The sequence below is a fragment of the Anolis carolinensis genome, chromosome 2 (assembly GCF_035594765.1).
Source record: "Anolis carolinensis isolate JA03-04 chromosome 2, rAnoCar3.1.pri, whole genome shotgun sequence".
NCBI classification, from domain to species: domain Eukaryota; kingdom Metazoa; phylum Chordata; class Lepidosauria; order Squamata; family Dactyloidae; genus Anolis; species Anolis carolinensis.
In genome coordinates, this window is record NC_085842.1 from 171,757,855 (window position 1) to 171,772,591 (window position 14,737).

At 38.5% G+C, this 14,737-nt stretch overlaps 1 protein-coding gene across 2 annotated transcripts in view; it reads left to right on the top strand.

Moving 5' to 3' along the window:
* Window positions 1-14,737, top strand: part of dctn2 (dynactin subunit 2) — a 48,042-nt gene that overhangs the window by 26,817 nt on the left and 6,488 nt on the right. For both annotated transcript variants that reach the window (XM_003223642.4, XM_016995224.2), the window contains exons 3-6: window positions 10,697-10,793; window positions 12,118-12,179; window positions 12,497-12,595; window positions 13,077-13,237. In XM_003223642.4, coding sequence (XP_003223690.1) covers window positions 10,697-10,793; window positions 12,118-12,179; window positions 12,497-12,595; window positions 13,077-13,237 — 419 coding nt within the window. The remainder of the gene's footprint in view (window positions 1-10,696; window positions 10,794-12,117; window positions 12,180-12,496; window positions 12,596-13,076; window positions 13,238-14,737) is intronic.

Consider the following 14,737-nt stretch of genomic DNA (forward strand, 5'->3'; position numbering starts at 1 on the left):
TCAAGGGTTTTGGACTTCAATTCCCACAATTCCTAACAATTGCCTATGCCTGGGTTACAGTGTGGAATTGGGAAATATGTGATGGCCTCTTAAAACATTGGATTGCTTCTTATCCCTTAAGAGATTCCAGGAAATGAGAGAAGACATTGCTGTTAATGGGCATAAATATAGTACTGGTCCCTGGGTGGTGAAAATGACTGGCTTCCCACAACAGATAAGCACTGGTTTAGATTTTCTGCTCTTGTCAAGCACAGATGTTTATGTGAATTTACCAACTCCTGTAATCAATCTGAATTTTTTAAAAAATCCTGTTAATGTGATGCATGGAGCTTCATCCTATCTAGTTCTCAAATTATTCATTTAAAATAACTCTGAAAGGTAACACAAAACCTGAAATCACTACCAACTGATTTGAATAGGAAATTTTCTGGAATAGGAATGTAAAATCTGTTTGGAAAGATTATTTTTCTTCCCATACTTTGTTATATAATGTGCGTAATGTTTTGATTTTTCCTATTGTCTAAAGCATACTTATGTGTATTTTTCAAACATATACATTTTTGGATGTATGCACATAATTTCTTAAAATGACATATATGAGAGGCTGAAATGTGGATTCTTTAATTAGTTAGTCTCATGGATGCGTAGTTTTGTAATTCAACTTTGTTAATGCAAATATCATTTTTGTCCCATATGAGAATACCAGTAAGTTGATTAGGCTTCTATGAAAGATTTTCTTAATCATTTTTCCATATGATACATATTTTTGGGCTTGGTTACTTTAAAAGCCACTCTTGTATTTAGTCATTGGCCTGACAGCAATGAGCAGGAAAAAAAATCTTCCTTCTCATCCAAGCATATAAGCCAAATGAACTGCCAGAGGAAGAAAACACCCTCATTCATTCCTAGCATAGAAATACAGTAGGTAGTACAAGAGAAATAGGGTTCTCTAATGCCACTAGGGCTGGCCGTTAGTAATAAATGCTGATTGGTAAATACTATGACTGTATTGCTAAGGCTGCTTTAACCTATTCTGTTGTATAATATGCTTTTGTTTTATCACTTGCTGGGAAACATGAGTTAGACAGTGTTATTCCACTCATGTGCTTCACTGAGCTCCTTGTAGGTCTCTGGTTAGATAACATGTGAACAGAAATGCCAGAATGCCTTTAGATCCAGCAGAACTGTTTCCATTGCTGGTAAAGATTTTCAAATCGTTCCTGACTTATGGCAACCCTAAACTGACCCTCTCATGGGGTTTTCTTGGCAACATTTGTTCAGAAGCAGGTCCTCTTAGGCTAAGAGAGTGGAGCTCTATTCAATACCAGAGTGGAGGTGCCTTTGGTTTTCCTGGATTCAGGAGCTCTCAATTTCCCCAAGAAGGAACCTAGATCAGGCCCTTCAGTTACATTAATGTTGAATAGCTAATCCTTCCCTCTTGATTTTAGTACAAGGATATTTTGATTTAGGGCAATCCAGTGGTTCCTAATCCCAACAAAACTACCTCTGCTACTTGTCACTCTTGTCACTCTTGTCACTGTGAATTAACCAAGCTTTGAATTTGGCTTCAGCCAACCATTTTCACCCTTCCCCAAACTTCATTATTTATTTTATTTACCATATTTATATCCCACCTTTCTCTAACCCGAGGCGGACTCAAGGTGGCTTACAAACAGCACTTATATGGTGCCTTGGGCATATAGGATTGCTTAGCAGCCTTTTGTTTTCTGATGTCACTTGGCATTTGCATTTTACGTAAGAGATTGTCACATTTGGAGCTTTCACATAATTTTGTGTTCAGTCCTGAGTGTGCCTATTCATTGTATTCGTGCTTTACATGTTTAGGTGTTCTTCTTCCTTACACATGTGCGCACTGACAGATTTCATGTGTGGCTCTTATTTTCTGCAGTATGAACGGCAATAGCTCTCTGTGCCGTTCTATAAAAATAGCACAGTAATTGGAATAGCATACTAATCTTCTATAAAAGAAAAAAAACAAGCGTACATCTGTAGCACAAAATGGCAGCTGCTTATACAACTCTGTGTGTATGTTTTCAAAATCAATCTTTTGACTTCCGTTGTAATCCTAATGGCTGTTTGGCACAGATACAGGCATATGGCCTTTAGGTGAAATTGGAACAGAGATACTTTGAGATTAGCTTGTAATTGCTGCTTGACAGAATGCGGTAGTGCTTGTTGGTCTGGGCCACTAAAAGTGGTTAGTTTTCTAAAAGGCACTTTAGGTTGTTTGTAGGGAATAATAATGGATAGGGTAGATGGGTTCCCCCCCTCCCCAAATATTAATAACTTTGTTTTTGGGGTCTGCTACTTGCAGTTTTAAAAACTATTTACCATTATCCTGAGCAATCAAAAGAAAGTTGTCTTAGCTCCTTTGAGTTTCTGTGTTCTCAAAAAGAGGAACTATTACAAAAATGCTTGGGACGAGAAATGTTTTTTGGATTTTAGAATACTTGCATGTACATTGAGATATCTTGAAGATGAGGCCGAAGTCCCAACATCAAAGTCCCCGCGGTGTATACACATCACTTTGAGGTAATTTTGTGGTAATTTCTGGTAGTGTTCATCAAACAAATGTGTACATTGAGCCACCAGAAACCAAAAGTGTCCATGTATTTTGGAATTCCAGATAAGGGAAGCTCAACCTGTAGAAGAGTAGATTTTTTTAAAAAAGCAAGGAGGTTACAAAGCTTTGATACCATAGAGCTGTAGCTTTCTAGTTTTGTGCTTAGAGGGAGCTTTCACTACACTGATTGCTCCTATCTTCCCCAACCTTGTGTGTTTTTACCAACAGCCTTCTTGTGTGAATTGCAGAAGATTCAGATCAATTTTTTAATGTTCTGAACTGTGGCATATGAAGTGATGCCCATACTTCTTTGGTCTTTTAGTTACATTGCTTGAGAGTCACACTGGAATCCATGAATTAATTTTCCCCTTGGCTAAAATGGCAATGTGTCCTACTGACAGAGGACACTCCCATTTCTCATGATAGTCCTCCAATGATATTAGACTGCAGCTCCCGTTGTCCCTCCCCATTCCTTCTCAATGGGCTGGTGGGAACTGTTGTCCTACAATGTCTGAAGTGCAACAAACGTCGCATTCTCCCTCTGCCTGAAGTGTGATTAGAAGACATCTTTGCTTGAAGATATCTTCAGTCCATGCGTGATTAAAAGATTAAGAAGCCTGAGAGAATTGCCCACTGGGCAGCAGGCGCATAAAAAGAAATAAGGTGCTCTTTATTTCTGTTCAATGTATATTCATTTCTAAACCAATATAGATAAATGTGCACGTACAAATTTTATATATACTTGGGTTTTCATTCTTGGCTTTTTTATAACGGCGCTCCATGCAGTCATGCTGGCCACATGACCTTGGAGGTGTCTACGGACAACGCCGGCTCTTCGGCTTAGGAATGGAGATGAGCACCAACCCCCAGAATCGGTCACGACTGGACTTAACGTTAGGGGAAAACCTTTACCTTTACCTACACACACACACACACACACACACACACACACACACACACGTGGTGTTTGAAAAAGAACTCCCTAGTTTTAAGTTAAAACACATTAAAATTAAGGAGTTCTTTTTCAAACACCCTGTATATATGCACACACACACACACACACACACACACACACACACACACACACACATTGTGTGGTGTGTGTGTGTGTGTGTGTGTGTGTGTGTATATATATATATATATATATATACACACACACACACACACACACACACACACACACAAACACACACACAGTGTCAGTGCCTCTGCATAGATAGGAAGGTCAGTATAGGCAGGCAGCCTATCCTTTCACACAATTGGTTTCCATTACCAATTTTTGTGGTCTTCACAATGCTCTTTGGAAAAAAATGTGTAGTGACCATAATCTTGGCTGTATTTTATAGTGGACCAGCTGTCAGATCAGATATGCAAAAATCAGACCTATGATAGGTTCTGAAACCGACTCCTAAAATACTCTACTGTGATATTCTTCTGTAAATGTATTAATATTAACATTCATTTTGCATAACTTTTCCCAGCTCCTGTGGTGTTCATGACCACAAATGCAAATAATTTGGAAGGCCCTTGCTTCTTACTTTTAGCAAAATGTGTAAGAAAACTGCTGAAAGATTTTCCCCACTCCCTCAGCATCTGCCATCCTCCTAGATGTGCTGTAGCTACACAAATGAATAGGGGAGAAAACTGTCTGGCTACAGTTAGTAGTCATAGGATCAGCAGGATCATACATCAAAATGTCCTGCTGTCAACTTAGAAACTCCAAAACCATCCTGAATGCAGCCAGTACTGTTGTCAGGCAATTACTGTGTTTTGCTAGTATATTCTTGGAATTGTGCGATCTGAAATTACACCCCCATGCAAAGATGAGTGGAGTGACTTTGTTCACTGATGTGCTGCCCTTGGTAATTATATGCTTAGGAGTCAAGAATTAAGCCTGTAGAAGGCTGGTAGTGGTTCATTCTGTCTGCTAAACCTCAATAGTCAATAAGCAGTCCTTTGAGTTTTTTAAATTAGAACCAAAGACATACTAAGCGCACATCTCATATATATATATACCGATATATACACACACACACACATACACACACACACACACACATACACACACACACACACATACACACACACACACTTTTAGAAGGAAGTATTCAAGAACAAATCAATAAATCATGCAGAGAAGCAGCAGTCATCCCGTGTGCATAGAATATTTATTTATTTATTTATTTATTTACAGCATTTATATTCCGCCTTTCTCACCTCGAAGAGGACTCAGGGCGGATCACATTGCACACATAAAGGCAAACATTCAATGCCATAACATAGAACAGAGACAGAGAGGAGACGCAGGCACGGGCGGGCCTCGAACTCATGACCTCTTGATCAGAGTGATTTGTTGCAGCTGGCTGCTAACCAGCCTGCGCCACAGAATAGCACATAATTCCTTTTTCTTTTTATAAATATTATTATTTAAATGTTTTTTTATTTATAACAATGATTCAGGACATATTACACAGAAAATAAATTATAAACATGAGTTGCCTAGGGCTTATACATTATTTCTGCACTAGTGCACGTGCTCAGTTTTCCAGATGCTCTGGAAGTTGGCACAGAAGCAGTCTTTCATAACTTGCCTTTGACCCTTTGCATGCAAAAGAAGAAGGTTTAGTTTTGAATATATGCCCCTCTCATAAATAGGATAGCCTTGGGTTCACTAGTGACTTTGTAGTCTCATCAGTTTTGTGATTATATTATGCCAAAAAACAGGACTAAAGATTAATCTTTCTTAATTAATGCAAACATTCTCATTTCCATTGCATACTGTTCCTACCAATAAGCAACATTGTGGCCTGTAGCCTGTACGTTAATGCAGTCTACTCACAAGCATGTGATAGCTATAGAAGACACTTGTGAACGAATAATAAACATGAGAATTCAGAAGCCTCATATCATGATTTGCCAGTTTTTAGTACTAACGTACTTTGCCAAAAAAGCTGCCCAATTTGCCTGCAGAGAAAAAGGGAGGAAATGTACATTGTATAATATGCAGGCATGGGAAGAAATCCCGAATCCTCCTTTTCTTTAGGTCCTAAGGAAGCAGGGGACACCAATATGTTTTATTTGGGGGTGGGGGGGAGTATCTTTCTTTTTTTTGTGGACCTTCATTGGAGAAAACAAGCACTTCCTCTGTTATTATGTTATTTCAAAAGAGTTATGAGCTGCATGCTAGGAATAAGCATCCATCCTGCCTCAAGTCTCAGGTAGAGGTTTGGAGACTCAAGTTTAGAAAGACACATAGAAATCTGCCCTCTTTTAGTTGTGTTGGCCAATTCTCATTCTGGGTATGGATAATGAGAATGGTGGTGTAATATATTTAGAAGGTACCTTGCACTAGGTAACAGCCATTAATTTTTATGGGTATGATAAGGTAAAGGTAAAGGTTTCTCCTGACATTAAGTCCAGTTGTGACCGACTCTGGGGGTTGGTGCTCATCTCCATTTCTAGGCCGAAGAGCTGGCGTTGTCCATAGACATCTCCAAGGTCATGTGGCTGGCATGACTGCATGGAGCACTGTTACCTTCCCGCCGGAGCGGTACCTATTGATCTACTCACATTTGTATGTTTTCGAACTGCTAGGTTGGCAGGAGCTGGGGCTAACAGCAGGCGCTCATTCCGCTCCTGGGATTTGAACCTGGGACCTTTTGGTATGATAGACTAGGAATTTTTTGGCTTTACTTTCACTTCCAGCAACATTATAAAATATATTTTCCCATTAAATATTTAATAATATTTATTGATTTTTCTACTGAATTGCCATTTTAAAACAGTTTTCTGTTAGATTTAAAGATAATGAAGACTCTCAACCTCTTGTGATAAAAACAACAACAAAACAAATCCAGATTTCCTCTCTCAATCATTACACAGAGTACTGTGGTAATCCCAAGTGGCTGGATAAAGTGACCGTAGCTTGTTTTTGCTTTGAATTGAGATTTTTAACATTATACAAATGAAACAGGCAGAACTATCCAGATGCCCTGGTTTTGACCTTCAAATACCTACTGGGCCTTTAAAGATATATCGCTTGCTTTGTGGAGTTTGTATCTTGTTCGTGATGTTTCTTGTAGTGATTGCCTCCCATGCTGTGATTTCATAGCCATTTTAATCTGATGGAGCTATTTTTTGTCTCTGTTGTTTTGAGAACAGTGTATCCCACTGACATTAATGCAAGGAACAAAAGGAGAATAGGAGCAGGAATATGAGGCTCGTGCAATGGCTCTTCAAGAAGACTCTGGCCTTGATGAAGCCATACATTTCCCATCAGAGTCCATTACAGCCGTCATGCTGTTTCCAAAGCGTTGGCAGCATGCCCTCTTCTCTAATGCTTCAGGAGAGGAGAGGGCAAATTGTGTTCATTTAAAAAAATAATTGGCCTGAGCTTTCTCACTCAAAAATGCTGTCCCAGTGCATGTAAATAAAAACCTCTCCTTTCCCGGTTAAGATGGTTGGGGGAAAGAACTGGGACAAGAAGCTGTATTTTGACTTCTAATTGCTTGGATGGCAAGCAGATCTGCTGGCGGGGGGTGTTCTTCTGTAAAAATTGCTGTTTCTGTCAGTGTGGAAAGCTGTTGATGAGAACTGGTGTTGGATGTTGCACAGAGCGGCTTCTGAACACCAACAGCTTGGTGTCCCTGAGTTAATAAACATCCCTAGCCACAACACTTTGAGAGGTGCTGCATTGATTTATGGCGCTTTGCCACTTCAGTCTAGGGCATTGACTTGCGGTTGCTGTCTTTTGGAGTCCCATCTTGAACTAGGTCACTGGGTGGTTGAAAGCTTGGACTATAAAGGCTATGTTTCCTTGTGGCCACCGGGTCCAAGTGGGGGCAAGGTTTTTTGGGGGGGGTTTTGTTGCCCGCTCCTGGATTATACTCCTAGCTGTCTAGTTCTGACAGCCTTATGGCAAGAACTCAATCTTGCCAGCATTGTGTTCATAACCTTCTGTCCGAGCTCTTCAGTTTTGCCAGTCTTAAGTTAAGTGCCTTTGCCGAGAAAACCTCTCAGATTCTCTCATGAGCTTTGGCCTAAAATGCACACACTGCAGGGAAAAAAAATCTGTATTGATTGCTGTTGCTAATACAAACACACAATGGAGACGTAGCCCCACCTTGTGTTTCTGCTGCATATTAGGTCTTCTTTTCAGAACATACTTGAGAGAGATTGCAGCAGTTAATAGGGATAATCTTAACTTTTGTGGGGTTACCTATTAATTTGTTTCAGCAAAAACAACAGTATCCTGTGGGACATTAGATATTTATGTGTTGTAGTCATTTAGTTTATCTTTAAGAGACCATTGTTGCTCTTTAAATTGAGCTATTGTTACAGTGTACACTAACTGGCATAAGATCAAGTAGATCTGGGAAATGTTATTGATGAAAATTTGATCCCAAAGGCTCTGTTTTTCAATTGTTGAACAATGTAACCTCCATAAGTTATGTTCTCATCAACTATGACAGGTCACCAAATAATCTGAAAATGCATTCTTTCATTATTTCATGAACCCCATGTTTCACCATTTCTCCTAGGGTTATATTGTAAATTCTAGGGTTAATTATTCTGTTATTGTTCTGTCACAGTCCCACTCACTGCCAACTCTGCACATACAAAGAATTGCATCCCCTTTGAAGCCATGTCTCTATTTTTACACGTTAGGTGGATTAGAACTCCCCTCCCTTCCTCTTCAGCAGGGTTGGGAATCATGTGGCTCTCAAGGTGTTGTTAGTTACCATATTATCCTGAATGTGCTGAGTGTTCTCTGATTTCAGAAGCTAAGTAAGATTGAATCTAGTTAATACTAGAATGGGAGACTGCCAAGTAGAGATCTCTCAGCATGACCAGAAAAGCATCTTGACTAAAAATATGCAGAGCGATTGCCAGTCATATTGGGCAATCAGTAGATCAGTAGTATGATTCCATAACAGGCAGATTCTTGTGTTCTTATGATTTCGGCTGACAACATTCCTCACTATTGGCTATGCTGGTTATGCTGCCAATTCATGAAGTTTGCTCCTTCACTTATATTTCTTTTCCCCATTACCTTTAAGAAGTGGGAGCTGAAATATTAATCTCTCCAGCAAGACCAGATGGCTGGCTAATCCTGTTAATGCTGTATAATTCACATTGCTAATACTTCCCACTCTTTTATGTTAATTTTAATTTTTACATTCAGTTTAATAGATTTTTCTTAATACTAAAAAAACGCCTCCCCCAAATCTTGTCTTTCATGTAAGCATGTGAGCATTCATTTCCATCATTACATATATGCTTTGATTCAATGAAACTGGATTATTTTGGGCTCAGATGTGCCTAGCGATGCTCTGACTTAGTCGGAGGCGATATTTTCCTAAAGGAATGAAGTTGTGTGTTGGTAGTTGCACCTTGTTCAGAATATTAGATTTAATTCAAAGTGGTCCAAGACTGTAGGTATGTCCCCAGCAGGCTTTTTACCCCATAGGATGAACCCAGTTTTACAGTCTTATTTCAGTTATCATGTAGAAGAATTTGAACAGAGTGTTTCCCCCACCCCAATGCCAAGGAAGTGTGTGAGTTCTCCACCTTGCTTCACCTTTTTACCAGCTGTCCATCATTTTAAAAAAGTAGAGCATCTATGATTGTCTGTACAGTAGATACATATTTTTATACCTGCTTTGGGGAAAAAACAAGTAACAAGTAAGAAAAAACAAGTAAGCCCTATTGAGTTGAACAAAGTGAGAGGTATGGTTCCCAATGAAGAGTACTCTTTCTTTGGGGCTTTAGCTTATTTTTTCAGAAAAATCCCAAGAGTAACAGGAAATGTTGTTACAGTAGAGTCTCACTTATCCAACATAAACGGGCCGGCAGAATGTTGGATAAGCGAATATGTTGGATAATAAGGAGGCATTAAGGAAAAGCCTATTAAACATCAAATTAGGTTATTATTTTACAAATGAAGCACCAAAACATCATGTTAGACAACAAATTTGGCAGAAAAAGTAGTTCAATACGCAGCAATACTATATAGTTATTACTGTATTTATGAATTTAGCACCAAAATATCAGGATAAATTGAAAACATTGACTACAAAAATGCGTTGGATAATCCAGAACGTTGGATAAGTGAGTGTTGGATAAGTGAGACTCTACTGTATTCAACTCTGTAGACCCAAAGTGAAACAGTTGTATTTTAAACTTGTTTTTTATAATAGTGTTCTGTTTAACATTTGAGTATTAAACCATGTGCTATAAGACACACACCTTTGGAACTGAGACAGTTTCCATATTTCAGTGTTTTGAAGTATTTATATGAAATGCAACTCTGCATCTGATGGTTGGATTTTTTCTTCCCTGGTGGTAGGCCACTTGTGCCCTTTGCTAAAATCTCCCCATGTTGCTACATTTAGACCCAAGGGTGTAGTTCTGAAATGCTAAATCCTTCATGCACCAAGCTCTGTGCCATAGAGGCCCCTATTGAGATAGAGCAGAAATGAATCCAAGAGCAGCCCATCAAAAGTGCAAAAGAAGATTGCTTCTGGTGGCTCAAACAAGTGGACCAAGTCAAGTTCTGCAGTAGGGGAAAAACAACCAATTCCCTTGCCCCTTCTGACTATTTCAAATTGTTCAGGGAAGAGGAAGTCTTGATGTTGATTGATGTATTTTATGATGTTTTTACTTTCTGGTTTTAATTATATTATTTATTTGCTATGTGTTTTTCATTATGTAACTTTGAATTTCTTGTTTATGCTGGGCTTGGTCCCCATGTAAGCTGCCCCGAGTCCCTTCGGGGAGATGGTGACAGGTTATAAGAATAAAGTTGTTGTTGTTGTTGTAGTTGTAGTTGTTGTTGTTAGTCTCCCCTCCTTTTGGCCCCAATTGTTCGTTTCTAAAAGGTTTGTCCAGGTGACTTGCTCTCTTCATTTATCAGCACCATTGACTTCATGTAGGCTGAAACAGTAAGAGTACAATGGTGGTTATGGCAGGAATACCCTGATTTGTCAAGGTTTCAGGCAAAACCTCTTGTGTTTTGATGGACTTTTGTGATAATTGCTTGGAAAACTGCTGAGAGAAGTTGGGTAGAAGCGTGAATTGGGTTCTCTGATATTTGTATGTCTCTCTGCACAGGAGGAGCTAACTAGCACCAGCGTGGAACATATCATAGTCAATCCAAATGCAGCTTATGATAAATTTAAGGACAAGAGAGTTGGCACCAGGGGACTAGGTAAGTATATCTTTTTCCGTAGATTCCTCACTTGGAATTAATCTGAGGGCAGGGATGAACCAAAGGATCTAGAGTCTGCTCTGAATTAGAGAGTACACATAGAACAGAGGGAAAATGATGGCCTGAACGTATTCAGGGATCACCATTAAAGAATGCGAACAACTCCTGCCATCAAACAGAAGTAATGTGAAATTGCCTTAATTGAAAGATGCTAAGGAATGATGGAAGTACCCTCCCAGAGAGTCCTCATTTAATCTCTCACTGTGTCTCTTTCTCACACAGTCTGACCTGGAATACCTGAGCTAGTCTGCTTCTCCTATTTGTCTTAAAAGCCACTATCCCATTGCTACTATTAAAAATAAAATTCATCTGGGACTCAGTTTATACATATATTCCATGAAGGAGACGTATCTGCCATAATATTATGTAACACGATTTTGTTCCTGTGTTATAAATGCCATTTCCTAATTGTTTCTATCATAAAAACATAGAAAAAGTTTATTAAACTGCAAAAACTTTGGTTTTGCGATCTACACAAAAGGTTAAAAATAGCATATGAAAGGTTAAAAACGGCACAATGAAGGCTTAAAAATGGCAGCCACAAAAATGAAGTTTCTGGAGTATAACTACTACTTTAAATAACACGTTCAAACCAGCTACAGAAAAAATGTCACATTTTGTTACATAGTGTGATGATCTTCTTTCTCTTGGTGAACAAAATGCTTTAGGAAAATCTTGCTAATGCACGCTTTTTTTTTAATGGATATTTGCATTTGCCTATACATATTGCTGCTGCCAGATATATATGAATATATATACCTATGTGGTTTAAGAGGTTACATCAGAGGTTCACTGAAATTCAGCATACCGTGTTTCCCCTGAAAATAAGACCGAGTAGAGTTTTGGTGAATTGCCAAATATAAGACATCCCCTGAAAGTAAGACCTATTGTGTCGTTGGGAGCAAAAAATAACATAAGACACTGTCTTATTTTTGGGGAAACACGGTATCAGAGTGACCATCACCTATGGGAATATTGCAAAAAAGCAATATACTCTTTCTGGTTTTATTTGAACATGTGTTTGTAGGTTTAAGATACCAGTAATTCAAGTTTTTATCATATGGGTAATAGTGCAACAAGACTTTACAGATGTGCAGTGAAATACATGAGAAGTGGATAGAAAGCTTTATTCTACAAGAGTGATTTCATGAGCAAAGAACTCTTCCCTGTAACAGCCAATTGTGTTTAATTTTTAATGAAAACTACATGAAACAGGAGGTAGTCTAAAAACAGTAACATTTAATTTCCCTTTTTTGTCTTCTAGACTTCTCTGATCGCATTGGTAAATCCAAAAGAACTGGCTATGAATCTGGAGACTATGAAATTGTAAGTATCTAATTTATTTGGATTGAAGAGATGAGCCCAACTTGTTTGAGACAAAACTATGTATGCTATAAATCTTCCATTAAGTAGTCTAGATCACAGATAATCAATATGTTTCAGAGGCTGAATAGGTGGTATATGGGGGAGAAGAGTGGTATATAAATTAAATAAATAAATAAATAAATATGTTGCAGGGTAGTATTGAGTAGTATATTATTTAAAGTACTATCAGCACAAGGATCTCTGTTACTAATTACTGTAGGATCTTCCTGTATTCAAATGTTGCTTTTTGATTGAAGAATCTATTTAATTTCCTTAAGTTAGGGGAAGGACTGGGTGTTAAAGAAACTCCCCAGCAGAAATACCAACGTTTGCTGCATGAAGTTCAAGAGCTAACTGCTGAAGTAGAGAAGATCAAAGTAAGGATTTCTCTATTCATGTTTTTGAGGACAAATGAGGAAGTTCTCTGATCATGTATTCACTTCTGTTCCTTTGCCTTTAATTTGTGGAACCATCCAACTCTTGAGGCCAAGTATAGTCCTTGTTTCATTGCTGGACAACATGTGATGTAAAATCTTATGTATCAGGCAAATGAGTCTTTGTCTTAATGTGTCAGGTCTTGGCAGTAGCATCAATGCTAGCACAATTAAGAATAGCCCGGTAGTAGAGAAGTTTGGGTCCATAACAACTGCTAATTTTAGTATCTTTAGGCCTATACCTTGATCTTGTGCAATCTCATTTGTTTTTGGAGGTTAAGCAGAATTGGGTGTAGATCATATTTGGATGGGAGATCATGGGAGGTAGGAAAGAAGAGTGCCTGAAACCCTGGAGAGCATTACTGTTCTAGATATACCAGAGGCCTGATTTGTTGTAAGACAGCTTTTGATGTTCCTTCCACAGAATACCGTGAAGGAATCTGCAGCTGAAGAAAAACTGACACCAGTTGCCCTTGCAAAACAGGTGGCTGGTCTGAAGCAACAACTGGTCTCCACCCACCTGGAGAAACTGCTTGGGCCAGATGCCGCCATTAACTTAACCGATCCTGATGGTGCTTTGGCCAAGTAAGTCACGATCGAGTTGACACTAAGCATAGTCCCAGAAGCTGCTTTTACGGGTCAAGGCTTAACCCTGAAAAACATGTGAAGGAGTCGTTCTTCCTTGGGAGATTCTATGAGCTATATTTGAAGAAATAACTTTTCAAGCCTCACATGGGTTCAGACAGCAATGGAGATCAGACATGGCTGCTATTGCAAACAAGGGTGTAGAAAGGTCCCTTGTTGCTGAAAAGATATTGTGAAGCCAAGAAAGGCAGTTTTGAAACCTTTTCCTGAAATTTGGGGTCTTGTTTGTGCTTAACAGGAGTGCCTAGAATCACAGAATTATAAAGTTGGAAGAAACCACAAGGGTCATCCAATCTGACTCTGTTCTTCCATGCACTCCTGTGAAGGTGATTTTTGAAAGCCTCCAGAGAAGGAGACCACGTCTAGATTCAGGTTAGATTATAGGACTAGAGGGAACATGATGTCATCATATCCAGCTCATTTGCTTGAGGGACTTGGTCATTATTACAGTTAACTGTAGAACAGTAGCCACCATTTTATACTACAGTCAGTTATGTGGGGTTTCAAAGGAAAAATATAGTGGAAGCATTCTTGTTTGCTGCCCTAAATCTTTGAAGAGCTGACCCAGTGTGCTGAATTGTGTCCTGTGGTAATGAAAAAGCTAATGAAGGATTTTTTTCCCAGTTGTTCATTTGACATACTAATTTCAAATATTTTTTACATGTGACATGTCTATAGTATTTATATTATTTAGATTGTAGTAAAACAAAATGAAAGCATGAGAATTGCTCATGTGGTCATGCTAGCAGGTCTCAAAAGCTGTACAGATACATAAATGTTTTCTTGTGATAATGCCTGAAAAAAGCAACTGAAAATATTAGATGAAATCTAAGATCATAGTATGATTCTTGCTGGCACCATGGTATTTTCTTTTTGACCCTGATCTTCCTTCCAGGCATTAAAATAGCCCAAAGATCTGTGTTGAGGTGCTTCCTTATCCCTTCAGAGCAGATTTTGCAGCTACAGAGGGTTGAAAAGTAAATATAAATCCCCCCCCAATTCTATCCCATTAGCACAGCTTGATGTTCTCCTTCGATTCCTATTTTGCCTAGTATTTTATCCTGTCAAATTTTTCATTCAGCTTATTTCCTTTTTAAAAAATCAAAAAAAGATTCAGCATGCACTATGGCTTACAAAATAAAAATGAAAGTGCAATTACAATTTATGGACACAAACCATTAAAATATATATACATATATAGTGATACCTTGAGATAAGAGTTTAATTCATTCTGTGACTGATCTCATAACTCAAATCAATCTTATCTCAATGCAGATATGCCCACTGAAATGCATTGAAATGCTATTAATCAATTCCAGCCCCCCAACCCCACCCATATTTCTTATGTAAATAAAAAATGTACTTCATAAATAACAAATAATGTATAAATGCAATTCACGTGGAACAATAAAAAAGATCAGCATTAAAATGATAGAAGCA